The 15700-nt window shown below is 39.4% G+C and overlaps 1 protein-coding gene across 2 annotated transcripts in view; it reads right to left on the reverse strand.

The window, feature by feature from the left end:
* Nucleotides 1-3462: 3462 nt before the first annotated feature.
* Nucleotides 3463-15700, reverse strand: part of dusp22a (dual specificity phosphatase 22a) — a 28524-nt gene continuing 16286 nt past the window's right edge. For both annotated transcript variants that reach the window (XM_041794815.1, XM_041794826.1), the window contains exons 5-7: nucleotides 14531-14605; nucleotides 13234-13405; nucleotides 3463-5909 (exon numbers count right to left, since the gene is read on the reverse strand). In XM_041794815.1, coding sequence (XP_041650749.1) covers nucleotides 5718-5909; nucleotides 13234-13405; nucleotides 14531-14605 — 439 coding nt within the window. In that variant the 3' untranslated portion in view covers nucleotides 3463-5717. The remainder of the gene's footprint in view (nucleotides 5910-13233; nucleotides 13406-14530; nucleotides 14606-15700) is intronic.

Below are 15700 nucleotides of genomic sequence, written 5' to 3' on the forward strand. Positions count from 1 at the left end.
CCATATAAAAGAAGGGTTAATTTCTTTTTAATTCATCCTTTCATTCATTAATTAATCTCTCACTTCTGTGTCTCCCTTTCCCTGCTCTGGCAATCAGTATCTTCTGGTATGGGTTTCTACCCACATAAAACCTATTCTGCTCTCTTCTGTAGTCAGTCTGTGATTTCAGTGTGACTGCTACACTCCTCCACCCCAGTCTCCTCCATTAGATCTCATTGGTGTCCAGCTCCTCCATACCAGTTGTAAAATGTCATATATAATAGACAGTCAACTCCTGACACTCCTACCTTGATACTGAGTTGCTCCAATTAGTCTTTGACTCTTCCCTCTACTTCACAACAATCCCTTAGGTTCATTATGATGATCTTGAAGAGAAATCCTGAAAGAGTGGAAAACAGTCTCTTCTGGTTTTAAGAATGGCTAAACAATATGATGTCCTGCCCTTATGTCCATGAAATCTTTCTGGTCTTGATGTGGCAGTCTGTCTTGTATATTTTAGTCTGTTGTTATATTTTTGTCATTTTTTGTCTTTCTGTAAAAAATCTTTGAAAAAAAAAAAAGAACAGTCAATCTTCTTTAAGTCTGGCTTTTATACAGGGCCATTTCTGGCTTTGTGGGGGCCCTATGTAAAATGCTGTGGAAATGGATCTGCCAGAAAATATACTGACCCAGTCATTCCCATCCTATGAACCTCACTCACTGCGTGACAGTAGAGTTCAACAATTTTGATGTAATTATGCCTAAAAAACACTAGCAACAGCTTATCGTTGCAGCTTATTTTATTCTGATATCTTACTTTTATTTTTTAGTGTGTACAGTAAGGGATAAAGACAGGTTATCTTAACTGTCCTCAGATGAGGCTGAACATTCAGCTTTGGGGCCCCCTGTTAGCTAGTGGGGCCCTGTGCATTTGCAAAGTCAGTGTTTAGCAAGAAACAGCCCTGCTTTTATATGTCCTAAAGAGGTAGAAGTATTCAGTCTGTTTAACCCACTAAAACCGCCTAACATAAACTTTACAAAATCATTTAAAGGGAACTGTTTAGATTCACTCTAGTTACATTATTAAAAAAATCTCTGCAAGCTCCCCACAGGAATAAATTCAAAAGAAATACAATGCCATTGCATTTCCTGTGAGACTGAAAGCAGTTGAAGGGCCTTTTGGTACTTCTTTTTTTTCAGCTTCAAAATAGTGAAACAAAGGCGTAAGCATTCTTCATAATGTTCACTCTGACACGTTTTTTTTCCACATCATAGGGAAAATGAACAACACAGCTATTTATGCATCATTACTGAAATTTTCTTGCAAAAACATCTTACATTCATAATAAGTTTAACTTTTAAATGTTTCCCTACAGCGGTGAATCAGAGCTTCACAACATCCTACACTGGTGATCTGTCCCCGATTCACAAATGAAAATTTGGAGACATCAGTGGTATTTATTTTCAATAACACACCATCTGAAGTCAATTTAAACAGATGATTAATATTATGAGATGACTGATGATGTCTATGTCTCTCACAATGTAAAACTTTGTTGACAGTTGAAAATGTTGACGATGTTGAATATTAAACTTGCAGACTAAACTGTTTAGGTTCTGGTGACCACTAAGGGCTGTGTGGTATGTTATGTAAAATGTCAGGAGGGCAAAAGCCTTTGGATGAGGTTGCACCGTTAGGGGAGTAGGGATGGAGTTATCTTGTCATTAGGACACAAGTATAAGTAGTACATAAGTAGTCAGACCTTTCACTCAGTACTTAGTTGAAGCACATTTGGCAGCAATTACAGCCTCCAGTCTTTGTGAATATGATGCTACAAGCTTTGCAAACCTGGACTGTGGGATTTTCTGCCATTCTTCTTAGAAAATCCTCTCAAGCTTAGTCACATTTGATGGGGACCATCAGTGGACAACCATTTTCGTGTCTCTCCTGAGATGTTCAACAGGGTTCGAGTCAGGGCTCTGCCTGGGCCACTCTAGGACACTCACAGATTTGTCCCTAAGCCACTCTTGTGTTGTCTTAGCTGAGTGCTTAGGGTCATTTCCATGTTGGAGGGCAAATCTTCAGCCCAGTCTGAGGTCCTGAGAGTGGTGGAACAGGTTTTCATTGAGTATTGAGAAAACGTAAAATGAAGCAAAATGTTGTGTAAACAAGGCCTATATCTTTATACTTTACCTCTGTTCAGGTTTCCCTCAACCCTGACCAGTCTCCTAGTCGCTGCTGCTGAAAAGAAACAAAAAAAACACAGCATGATGCTGCCACCACCATCCTTCTCTGTTGGGATGGTATTGGGCAGGTGATGAGCAGTGTCTGGTTTCCTTCAGATATAATGTTTAGAATTGAGGCCAAACAGTTCAATCTTGGTTTCTTCAGACCGGAGAATCTTGTTTCTTTCAGTCTGAGGGATTGTCAGGTGCTTTTTTGCAAATTCCAAGCAGGCTTTTATGTGTTTTAGGGTCTGTGTCCATAGTCACTGGCAGTGGCAGCGCTTATTTTGAATTCTAAACCAGCATAGTTCAGTATTCTGAGGGCTCAGCACCCTGGGCAGAAAAAGAGCCCTCAGCATTGGCTGTTTTTGTTGCTGCACTCAAAGCACTCTTGGTTGAAAACCATATAACTTATAGAACAGCACTGTGCTTGTCAATGTCACTTCTCCCTCACTTGCCAGTCAAAATCAAGAAGGGACGGGACTTCTGACAAAGGCAGATGAAAAATGCCATAAAGCCCAGATCAGTGGAGGGCTGCACTGATGGTGGTCCATCTCTTCACAGGATCTCTGGAGCTCAGTCAGAGTGACCGTCAGGTTCTTGGTCACCACTCCTACTAAGGCCCTTCTCCCAGACTGCTCAGTTTGGCCAGGAAACCAGCTCTTGGAAGACCCTGGTGGTGCCAAACTTCTTCCATGTGAGAATTATGGAGGCCACTGTGCTCTTGGGAACCTGCAGTGCAGCAGACTTTTTTGTAGCCTTCCCCAGGTCTGTGCCTTGCAACAATCTTGTCTCTGAGCGCTGCAGGTAGCTCCTTTGACTATGTGGCTTGTTTTTTTGCTGAGATACATCATGAGTTGTGAGGCCTCCTATAGAGAGATGTGTGTCTTTCCAAATCATGTCTAATCAATTACATCTACCAATTTGGTATTATAGGGTACTGAGTGTAGACTTATTAGAGAAAAAATGAAATTAATGATTGCAGCATCAGGATGCAACATAACAAAACTGATAAATGTGAAGGGCGTCTGGATTTTGAAAACCCTTGATTAGATGTGAAAAACACTTCTAGATATATTTTTTTTTTCATGAAGCTGGGTATTAAGGAACATGTGTAGTAAAGCACTATCACAGACGATCTGCTAGGTAAAACTGAAAATCTGACCGAGGAAAAAGAAAAGGCATTCAGGATTTTACTATGTGGTCTGATCATGCATAAAAAAAAACAAAAAACATGTTTATAGTAATTTTCTCTGCTTAGGATTTATTTTTATCCACACAGACGTATAGTGTAGATAGTACAGATTTATTAGCATTTTCATATTATCTTTCAATCACTGCATTTTATCAAAAAAAAAAAAAGAACAAAAACACCATAAATATGCAATTAACACAGCTGAAATAATCCATGTACACAATCACCTTAAAATGAGCTTTTCACAATAAAACGTAAATCAGAGCTTCAGTAAAATCAGGAAGACTCAAGCTTTAGGACTATAAAAATCCTTCATGTGTAGTTAAAGTTTTATTCTGCCGTACTTCATGTAGATTATCAGTGTCACCTGCTTAAAGGAACATTCTGCCAATTTTGAAATTAGCTTGATACGTTAACCCTAGCTGTGTGTATCTCAGTGGTTAAAGCAGTGTGGATTTCTGAGCTTTTACAAGATCAGGCTTATCAAAAATCAAGAGATAACGTAGCACAGTTTTGTTGGCACATATGTTGTGCCAACTCCTGCGTGGAAACTGACAACCAAGCATGAAGGTATTTCCTCACAAGGTACACGACCACATTGAGGGATAGGAAGTCACTATGTTTCTTGTTTGTGCAGGTTCTCATGTACACATGGGTCTTAGGCATACTATAGTGAAGTTTTAAAACAACACAGCTATGGTGCGGTTCAATGCAAACAACAAGGGCACAGACCACAGTGAGGAGGTCCAAGAGTGGTGTTCAGAAAACAACATGGACCTGAGCACCGCTATATCAGGGATAACTGCGAACTTTAGGAGACCATACAACCTGTACTATGTCTAAATAGTAAAGAGGTAAATATTATGGACAAAAATCTCATTCCTTGGTGCCCACATCACTGAAGGTTCCTCAACATGTCCCACCTGGCAGGAAGTGTTACAGAGGGTTTTCTTGCTTAAATTCCTCTTAAGTGCAAGACAACACACCAGACTCTAATTTCAAGTCACTTCTGAATCACTGTCCTTACTTGTGACTTTATGGCCTACCTGTTTCATTCCTCTGTCCTTGTAAAGCACTTTGTAACTTTGGTTTTGAAAAGTGCTCTATTATTAATGTTAGAAAGAAGGGCTTGGTTGTAGCGTTGTAAAAACAGCACAGAAGATAGTGTGAACTGTTTTCGTGGACCTGGATCTTGTGTGTCATTGCAGGGCTGATTGTCATCAGTGAAACACTTTTGCATGCATGCACATATCTTATAGTGTACAGATCCAGTGTATAACTGCACATAAACAAATGATCTTTACTCCATGGGCAGTGATGTGCAACGGCGATAGATAATCTGCAATACAACATCTTTAAGTGGCTAGTGTAGCTGCAATTGCCAACATGACCTAACTTTACTGGTCAAATGAAAAAAATTGTACATTCTACTGTAGTGATACTTCACTGTAGATGTGCAGAGGTGCTTTCTTTGTTGTTTTACTGTGTCTGTGTATTTTGGATGGTTAATTAGGAAAAAAGGAGTACATCTGAAGATGTTACATTGGGCTTTTGTTATCAGCTTCTTTTACAAACCTATGCAATTGCATCCACTAAAACTAACTGATTTATTGTAGAAATAACAAGCAGATTGTTCAATAATTGACCTAACCAGTAGTTGCAAATATAGCCTGGACTATCTTTTTGGAGTTTAACTCCTATGTGCAATGCTTTTTGCATTAAGTTGCTTGTAAATCAAGCAACACAGTTTCTTTCAGCTAGACACATTAAAAAGAACTGGTGTTTCAAGAAAATTAGATTGATTACTGGCATGAAATTTGCGGCAGTTTTGAGGACGTCACTGTGCATATTCAAAGATTAGACATCCACTTTATGAGAGGCAAAATATTCCTTTAAGAGATCATATGATAGCCTTAACTTTAAGGCTAGCAAGCTGCAGGTGAATAGAGTCCACATGGAAGTATGGTTTATTCATTATGGCTAAGGTGCAGAGGTGATTAAAGTAAGGCGTCTGTGAGCACCGAGACCCCTGTTGTGGCTTTTCTCAGTTAAGGAGACATGGGCGGTACTGGTAGTGGAGAAAATTCTGAAGCTCAATTTTAAATCAACCCCAGGTCCTAAAAGACAGAAGTGAGGGGATAAAACATATAATGGCTTTGTAGGTGACATTTTTTTAATCCTAGGTTTCCATAGTTGTATAAAGGCCTTAAAGTTTGATACGGCTCAGGGGTTGATTTAAAACCGAGTGCAGAAAAATAACTTCTGTCATTTCCAGACAGAGTTTGGCAGGACTTTGGCACGACCCAATGCCCGTGTTTCAGCTGCTGCCTTCATGACCGTCAGAGTTAGATGGCATAGCACACACACCTACACCCTGACTTATCCAGCGGTGGTCTCCTCCTCTTCTTTGGCTCTCCTGCTGCTCTGTGTACTGGCTCAGCAGCGCCCCCACTTGCTCCTGGTCATTAAATGGACTGGGATGGAAACTGGCCCGTAACCAGGCTCGGTACTGAGGAAAAGAAGACACATCAAAAACTCATTAAAATTCTTGATGTTCTTTGGTTAAGATCAAATAAAAACACAGTGTTTAATAACTTACTGGATAGATCTTAAGTCTACTACAATCATATACAGTAAGGCAGGATCTTCAAATTACGTGTGTCTGTGTAGCTTTGTGGTCACAGAAAGTGAAGCTGTTTACATTAGACAACTTTCAACTTCATTCATTTGCTGGGGAATAACATATCTTGGCTTTCATTTTCCTAGGGAAAATGTATATGAATGAAATTTTTGGTGCTTGAATCCTGAGACACAAAATTTCCCCAGAACAGGGGGCGCAGATGGCCTAATGCTCAGATTGCTCCTTATGTACGCAGGAGGCCCAGGTTCAACGCTGGCCTGTGGCTACTTTCCTACATGTCTCTCCCCAACTCTTTCATTCCTGTTTCCTGCTCTATCTGCTGTCCTACCCAATAAAATAAAGGAATAAAAAGCCCCCAGAATACATCTTTAAAAAAATCCCCAGAGCTCCTGTTGACGTACCAAGGAAAATAAAAACTCCACTTTGAAAGGATGACTTAATATGTTTCAGTTTTGTAAATTTAGGGAATACTGATTTTAATCTGATGACCATCATGGCCTGTAGGCAGTTTATATAGACATCCAGTCCCTTATTCAAACAGAAAGTGGCAGCATAAAAATAAGAGTCATGAATAACTAGTTTAAAAAGCTGTTTAAAAAACATCACAGTGCACTACAATTTGAAGCAATGGTTCCCAACCTGGGGTCCTGGCACTCCTAAGGCAGCACCAAAGATCTCAGGGGACTATGAGGCTTTGTCTGCCTTAGGAAGTTGTCAAAAAGAATTGAAATCACAATAAAATACATACTGGATGTATTTTTCAAAGGTCTTTTGGTAAGAACAAGTTTGTGGATGTCTACCAGAACAATGTTAGGAATTTATTTGTGATAACATTTAAAGCTGAAGTTATTTTTGACAGTATTGTGTCTGTGTGGGTCCTAGAGGCTCTGGTTTTCTTACACAAGTAAGAAGGACTCCAAGACAAAAAACATGCTGTTAACCACGGTGATGTCCTTATAAGTAGAGGATATTTGATAAGAGACTCATTAGTTTTAAACTGTTTATTCGGCTAACACTTAACTTAGAGTTGTTTAAAAAAAAAAAAAAAACTTAAGACCCAGCTTTTAAATCTGGCTTTTAATTTGGAGTAATTTAACAGCCTTGTTTAATGTTTTCTGAAAAATACTTCACTACTGACAGATTTATCTAATTGTTTCTCAGCATTTGTTTTTACCTTTTTGTTTTTATTTAACTTTATTTTTGATTATTTCATTAACCTCTTTCTTGTTTAAATATTTTATAATTTTAATTTCCTGCTATTTCCTGTTTTTTTGTTTTGCTTTGAAACACGCTGGATTTCATGTTTTTATGTTTGACAAGTGTTTCTGTAAAATTGCTGAGTTGAAATGGAGGTTTTGTGAAACAGCAACTTTTTTTTCTAGTGAAGTTTCTCATTTAGCAGTGAAAAAGCAAATTTTCAAGGAATAATAACTTGCTTGTGCAATTTCTTATCTTTGCAAAGTATAATGAAGAGAAAGTCACTCAGAAGGTCATACATTTTCTCTACTAAAATAAGTATAGACATAATCTAGTCAAAGCCCTTGTAGTGTAGCACTGACCCTTAACATGAATACGACTGACAGCAGATACGTAGATTATCATCAGTGTAGCATAAAGATAACACATCAATGTGATGACTGCTATCAACAGTTGTGCAAGACTGATACATTTTATTGTGTCAACTTGAAAAAGAAAGTGAAACATCTGAAGCTGCAAAGTTCTTCCTACTTATCAGAAAAGTTATTTCTAATCATAAATATCAGTGATCTGCACAGGTTTACTCACCACACCTTACCATACTATAACATACCCTACCACACCATGCCATACCATACTGGAACATCCTATATAACATACCATACCAGGCTGATGATAACAATATCACACTACAGTTGCTCTGTAATAACTGATAATACTGAAGGACAGTTATATAATAATGCATCACAGACTGAATGTAAAATACACCTAAAAAGGTAAAGTGGGGGATTAATGTATTTATTCAACACAGTTCAGAGTCAGCTTCACCTCTGATCATGCTTCATCCTAACATTCATTATCATTCCTGTTCTACATCTTCTCAGTCTTCTTTTATCCTGCTTTCCTTAGCAATCATTTAAAGATCATGTTCTTTTCAAACATGTCATGAGCACCTCTGTAAGGAGTCATGTAGGGCTGCAACGATTAGTCGCCATAATCGATTATGTCGACTATTTACAAAATTTGTCAGCACGGAAATTCACATGTTGACTAATCATATTATTGTTTTTGATATTGGTAAAATTAAATACCAGCTGGTAAAAACTCATCTATACTTGCAGTTCACTACTCAAAGAAGAGAGCCAGCCTCACACCAGAACATGTTGACATGTTGTTCCTACACTGCAATTTAAAGAAATTCTAATCTATTGTTTAGTCACTTGGGCTGGAAGTTTGATTTGTTTACATTAAGTGTTATTTGTACTTTTGGACTTTGGATGCGCTATTTGCTTTATTTAATTTATGGACATACCAGTCACTTTAAAGAAAGCCATCCTTTAGTCATTTGTAACCTGCAAGGCAGATGAACTGCTACTATTTAAATTGCTACTATTTATATAAAATGGGGATCCAAAAGAGTATGCCAAATAATCGCGACCAATGGACTAATCAGGAAATCTATTGAAAGATTAGTCGACATAAAAAATAATCATTAGTTGCAGCCCTAGAGTCATGAAATACTGACACAGAGTCAGAATGGCAGGGAAAACTGTTTTTAAATCTCTTTGTTTAATTTAAATATCAATGTATGCCTTAGAGATTCACGTTAGTCAGGATGTTGATACCGTGCCTTTAACAAGAATTCACCCCATTGGATGTTTATCCTAGAATTGGTTTTAAAACTCAATAAAGGTCAGTAAAATTTGGCTTTTTTTGGTAGCCCCCCCCAAAAAAGACACAAAAATGCTCTTTAAATTGAAAGCAGATTGCTACAAAGTAATGTCAAATAAAAAATATGATGTAAAATAAGTGACTACATAAATACCCCCCCCCCCAGTATTTAGTAGATGTACCTTTGGCTGCAATCACAGCAGTGAGTCTGTGTGGATAGGTCTCAATCAGGCTTGCACATCTGGACACCGCAGTTTTACTCCATTCATCTTGCAAAACTGCTCAAGCTCTGTCAGACTGCACAGGGATCAGGCGTGAAGAGCCCTCTTCAAGTCCAGCCACAAATGCCCTGTTGGATTGAGGTCTGGGCTTTGACTTGGCTACTCCAGAACATTCACCTTGATATCTATAAACCATTTCCATGTAGCTTTTGCTTTATGCTTCGGGTCATTGTCTTTCTGGTGAATAAATCTTCTCCCAAGCCATAGTTCTCTTGACTGAATAAGATTGTCCTCCAGGGTCTTACTGTATTTCGCCACATTCATTTAAGCCTATACCAACACAAGTCTTCCAGGGCTGGCTGCCAAGAAGCATCCTCACAGCGTGAGGCTGCTTCCACTGTCCTTCACAGTGGGGATGGTTTGTGTGATTATGTGCAGTGTGTGGTGTCTGCCAAACGTAGCGTCTTATCTGATGGCCAAAAAGCATAATTTTGGTCTCATCAGACCAAAGAACTATCTTCCACATAACCATCGAGTCTCCCATATGCCTTCTGGTGAACTCTAGTGCAAATTTGAGTTTTCTTCAACAATGGCTTTCTCTTTGCCTCTCTCCCATAAATCTTTGACAGGTTAAGAACCTGTGGAACAGTTGTTGTACGCAGAGTTTATCCCATCTCAGCTGCTGAAACTTGTAACTCTTTCAGAGTGGTCTCACTCTTGCACGGTCACTCTATATGCGAGGGCAGCCTGAACTAGGCAGATTTACTCATGTGCCATATTCCATGATAAGGATTTAACTGAACACCAGGGGATGTTCCGCTCGTTGGAACTTTTTTTGTATCAAACACCCGACATATACTTTCAATAACCTTCTCCCTGAATTGCTTGGAGTGTTCTTTTGTCTTTGTGGTGTAATGGTAGCCAGGAATACCGATTAACCAGTGACTGGACTTTCCACACACAGGTTCACCTGATATGCCAGATGGATTTGTTTTCACACATCCATTTGGAAAACCTCGCATGGACAGAGTTTGGGAAAGGGCAGAGCCTTAAAAAAAAAAAAAAAAAAAAAAAAACTTGGAGGGTGATTGGATGAACGTTCTGTGGTTGAGCAAAGAACATTTTAAAAATTCTTTCCAAAGATTTCATCCATTATATTATTAAATATGTTCAAGCAGCACTAATCTGGTCATCTAAAGAGTTAAAAGTTATTTTGTCTTTGCACTGTTTGGAAGATGGTTTCACAGATGTGCTCACCAGTGTATTTTGTTGTTGTTGCTTAGATGCTGTTGCAGTAAACAGAGCTTTTAGGTTGCAGTAGTGACTTAAGTAAAAAACAGAACGAATGGAAGATTCTTCACTTTCTATCTGAGGCAAATGTGGGAAAAGCACAAACAAAAAGCTTGTTTCCCTTTAAATCCTCGAAATCAGTATAATATCTACAAACAATGAGCAAGTCATGTTGTGTTGCAAGAAGCTGACAGTAATGCTAAACACGTGATGAGCAGTACCAAGCTAATGCAATCCCAGCAAACCCCCTACAGTTCCCCTTCTCTACTTGATGGCTGTGTTAGAGTCATTGCATTGGAATAACACTGAAGGTGCTTTTAGTTATAAAGCTGCAAAAAAGCAGTATGGCTGTCAGAAGTAAAACACTGAGGGCAAAATGAAACCAATTCAAATCCAAATAAACTCAGCAAAAAAAGTTGTATTTGGTGGATTATTTCTTTGTTGTAACAATGCTTCTTAGCAATAAATCTTATACTGTTGGAAAGCCTGTTTATTACCCTTTAAATGGTGCCACATTTGTAAGGAACATGCATTTGTGGGATGAACAGCAGAGCTGAGTATAAGGGTTGCGCCCATGAAAAATTTGCCAAACCTTCTCTGCCAATGCCAAACAGCTTATTTTGCTGTTGCTTTTGACTCTTGTTGTGAGCTTCTGGCACCTGTGAGCATAGCCCTGCTACAGTGGTCAGTAGGTGTCTGCTCAAAGAATTAGCATACCTCGTTTGACCGATCTGGATAGGGCCCGTACGATAGGGCAACTTCAAGCTGGTGTTCCGCAAACCCAAGCTGCGGCATTGTTTAGAGTGAGCCCTAGTACCATCTCCAAACTGAAGGCCAAGCTCCTTATAATGGGGGCTGTCAGAGACAGGCCGGGAAGTGGCCGACCCAAGACGACCGTTTCTTCACCCTGTCAGCACTTAGGTACCATAGGCTCTTCTACAGATTTGCAGTCAAGGCTTGCAGGACGATATGGCAGACGGCTCTCTGCACAGACAATCTGTAACAGACTGCATGCAGCCAATCTCCAGGCTCATAGTGCTGCCAGGAGGCCTGCCATGCCTGCCCTTTACCGTCAGGCCCGTTTGCGCTGGTGTTAGCAACGTGTGCACTGGAACCTGAACATGTGGAGGAACGTTATGTTTAGCAATGACTCTAGATTCTGCCAGTTGGATCGTAGGGTCAAAGTGTGGAGAAGACGGTGAGAACGCTATGCTGATTGCTGCACTGATAGAATAACATCTTTGTGGTGGAGGCAGTGTGATGGTGTGGGGTGGCATCTTCCTCACTGGAAAAACAAGGTTTGTCATCATTGGAGGCAATCTCAATGCAGAGAGATATCAAGATGAGATTCTGCAACCAGTGGCAATCCCATACCTCCACAGTCTGGGACCAAACTCTACCCTCCAAGATGACAACGCTCACTCCCACAGAGCGGGGTTTATCAGAGACTACCTCCAGAATTTGGGAGTGGAGAGGATGGAAAGGCCTGCCAGCAGTCCTGACCTCAACCCCATTGAACACTTGTGGGATCAGTTTGGGCGTTGTGTTGTTCATGCCAGAGTGACCAACACAACCACATTGGTTGACTTGTAACAAATGCTGGTTGAGGAATGGGATGCCATCCCACAGGAGTGTGTGACCAGGCTGGTGACCAGCATGAGAAGGAGGTGCCAGGCTGTTGTGGCTGTGTATGGTTCTTCCACACGCTACTGAGGCTCCTGTTTGTTAAATGAATAAATTGTTAAATTGCCAATATGTCTTGTTTCTTCAAACTTTAATCACCCAATCCACCACACACCAAACAAGAGTCAATGGCAGAAAAAGCTGTTTGGCAGAGAAGATTTGGCAAATTTTTCATGGGCGCAACCCACATACTCAGCTCTGCTGCTCATCCCACAAATGCATGTTCCTTAATGTAAAATGTAAAAAAGTAATGAAATGGTTTCTTAATGCCTCAGCTCAATGGTAGCCTAACATTTCATTTCAATATGTTCACAATTATTTTAAGTTATAACTCCAGTTTTATAAAAATACACTTTAAACCAGACTGAACATAAAACTAGGAAGTCCTATATTTATTTACAGAAAAATGAGTTATTACTTTACAGTGCTACTACATTTGTATTTTTTCTCAATTTTGGATTTCAAATGTACATATAAACGTGGCACTGTCCTTGTTTACATGCATCACAGGCAAATCATCAATATTTTCATCTTAACAGAAAAGCCATTAAGTGGATGTCAACTTGCCTTTACAAATACACATAGAAACAGAGCTTTAGTGTAGCCTGAGACAGTCCACCAGATATACTAATGTTCCATGACAACAAGAGAGCCACAACTAACGGTCGACAGGTTAACCACCAGCTGCATGTACTGATGGTTTATGTGTCATCCCCTGTCAGTTCCTGTGCATGTCTACGTGGTTTTGAATCACTGACATTCACACAAAAGCAGTAACAGCATTCTAACTGAACTAATGTTGGAAAAATGGCAGAAAAGAAAAGACAGAAAATATGCATGCTACCACATTACAGATTTTTAAGCTTATATTTTTGTGTCTATATCAGATAAGACAGCTGAAGAGAGACAGGAAATGTGGGGAAGAGAGAGTGGGGGATGACGTGCACTGAATGGTTCCTGACGGGGAGTTTAACCAGGAACCAGTGTGACATGCTATAGTTGTCAACCTTAAAACTTCATCTTTCAAGTTGGGCTGCATTACTGCAAACTGTTAAAGGAACCTACAGCATATAGTGCTTTTTGCAGATATTGAATGGGTTCTTCATCATGTCTCTGTGTCTTCTGGTTACCTCTGAGACTTGTGTCATCTGGTACTCCTGCAGCTGCTGCTGGAAGCCATAGTTTGGGCCGACAAAGGAGCGCACAGCCTTAACCGCAGACAGACACTCTTCCCAGCTGTAGTGGGTGACGGTCATCAGGTAGGCCACCACCATGGTGGTGCTGCGGGACACACCTGCAAGGCTGCGGCAGAGCACACAGCTACATCATTGTCATAAAGACACCGGACACACTACTCCGTTTCCAAAAAACGAAATATTTACATAGATATATTGGGACACTGTGTACAATGTAAATAAAAGCAGAATGCACACATGAGGGGCAATTATTGATAACTGCACAAAAACAACAGATCAAATGCTGAAGCTGCAAAACAAAATTTTAGGAAAATATATAAGAGTGTTTGTATTTTAGCCAGCAGTATGTTGAAAGCAGGGTTAACAAAAGACAGGGCAAGTTGTTAAATGCGAAAAGAAATCATGCAGGAAATTCTCACTGTAAACATGACTGTTGTTCATTGTGCTTTACACATCCTCCCACTGTGGATATAGGGTTGTATACTGATAAATAACGCTTAAAGGCAGCACTGAGAAATAGGAGAAACCTAAATCTTATTTGTGCTTTCTTCTTTAAAGGCTGGCCTGATGAGAAAAAGAATGCTTTAAGCGTAAGTAAATGAAAATGTACAGTGCTTAACAAATTTATTAGACCACCTGTCATATTTGTCTCAGAGACCATCCAGCATCATGGAGTGCTTTAATGCGGACTCTTCCATTTTCAGTGAGCTCTCCACATTTTACCGTTTTGGACAGGAATGAGGAATTTCAAACTGAATTCACCTTTTTATACCCACATTTGAGCCGGCTCACTGGGCTTCTCTGAGAAGTCAGAAATTAATCAAGCATAACATTCAACCACTAAAACTCATTTTTCTGTTCAAGAATGCAAGTCAATAACTATAATTTGACATATTAATCAAGAAATAATATGTGCTTTACTATTTTTTCATTTTTTTGTAAATCAGTACATTTGAAAATTCATGGATAACAATAATAATTATATTTTAGCATTAAAAATATCATTTGGGTTGAAGAGCTTCTACATATTGGGGTATTAACCATTGCGGAAACATAAAAAATGATTTTGGTAATTACCAATGCAGTAAATTTAGGGCAGCTGTGGCATAAACCTTACTTTGGTTAGGGTTAGGGTGGTCTAATAAATTTGTTAAGCACTGTATGTCCAAACATAACATGACTCCTACATGCAGACAAGGCAGTGGTTACAGTTTTAGACCTGAAAACCTACCAGTGGACAAGACAAGATCCACCATTTAGGCGGCACTCATGGATGAAGCTGATGCACTCTTTAAAATGCTGTAATCTGGAAAGAAAAACACAAAACATTAACTATATGACTCAATACATCAAAATCTGACAGTCATATGAGGGAGGCTTCTGCGGTTTGTATTAGCATAACTGGGTTCTGATGTCGAAATTAACTATTTGTGCTACTTTTAAATCCGTTTCATCAAATTTCATCAACAGATTTTTGCCACTTTTGCCCCCCCTTCACCAGTTTCAAATCATTTTTGCTCCACTTCTGTGCCCCTCTTGCCCCCTCACTTACCACTTTAAATAATGCCACTTTTAGGCTAATCAATCTTTGCTGTTCTTGTCCCCTTCTTTAATCACTTTAAATCAATTTCTCCCCCTTTCAATCCATTTTTGCCATTTTTACCCCCTTGTTTTTACCACTGTAATCAAATTTTGCTACATTTTTGCCCACTTTTAACCAATTTGAGCCACTTTTACCCTCCTTTTTTAACACTGTTAAACAATTTGTGCTACTTTTTGTCACATTTAACCACTTCTGCCCCCTTATTTTACCACCTCAAATCGGGTTTTTCTACTTTTTTGGCACTTTTCACCAACTGGTGACACTTTTGCCCTCTTATTTTGCCAATTTGTGCTACTTTCCCCATTTTGATACTACTTTTAATCACTTTTCCCCCATTTAATCAATTTTTTGCCTCTTTTCACCAATTTCTGCTGCTTTTTCCCCTTTTTGTTGCCACTTTTAACCAATTTGTACCACTTTTGCCCCCTTCTCTTCAAACAGAGTTTAAGAGGGGGTATTATACTTTTCCGATTTTTAAAACATAAATATAAAGTCACAATGTTGGGTGTCCATACTCCACGTATGCAAATTTTCAAACCGCAATATAAACATATGCGGCAGTAATCTTGGAATTAGTGTGTGAACTGATGAAAACGGTTCATTGAAAACCTGTCCGAGTTCCTCCCGAGACAAGATTTCGATGGAGCAAACTGATGAGGTCATCGCAATAGGCTCTCCTGACTGGTTCGTGGTTCGTCTGTGCTGCCAGCAAAGTGGAACAGACCACCCTCACAAGGCCTTTTAGCCATTTAGCCATCTAGTAACACAGTAATTAAACACTTACCAAACAGATATGTC

Source organism: Cheilinus undulatus, linkage group 1 (genome assembly GCF_018320785.1).
Source record: "Cheilinus undulatus linkage group 1, ASM1832078v1, whole genome shotgun sequence".
NCBI classification, from domain to species: Eukaryota; Metazoa; Chordata; class Actinopteri; order Labriformes; family Labridae; genus Cheilinus; species Cheilinus undulatus.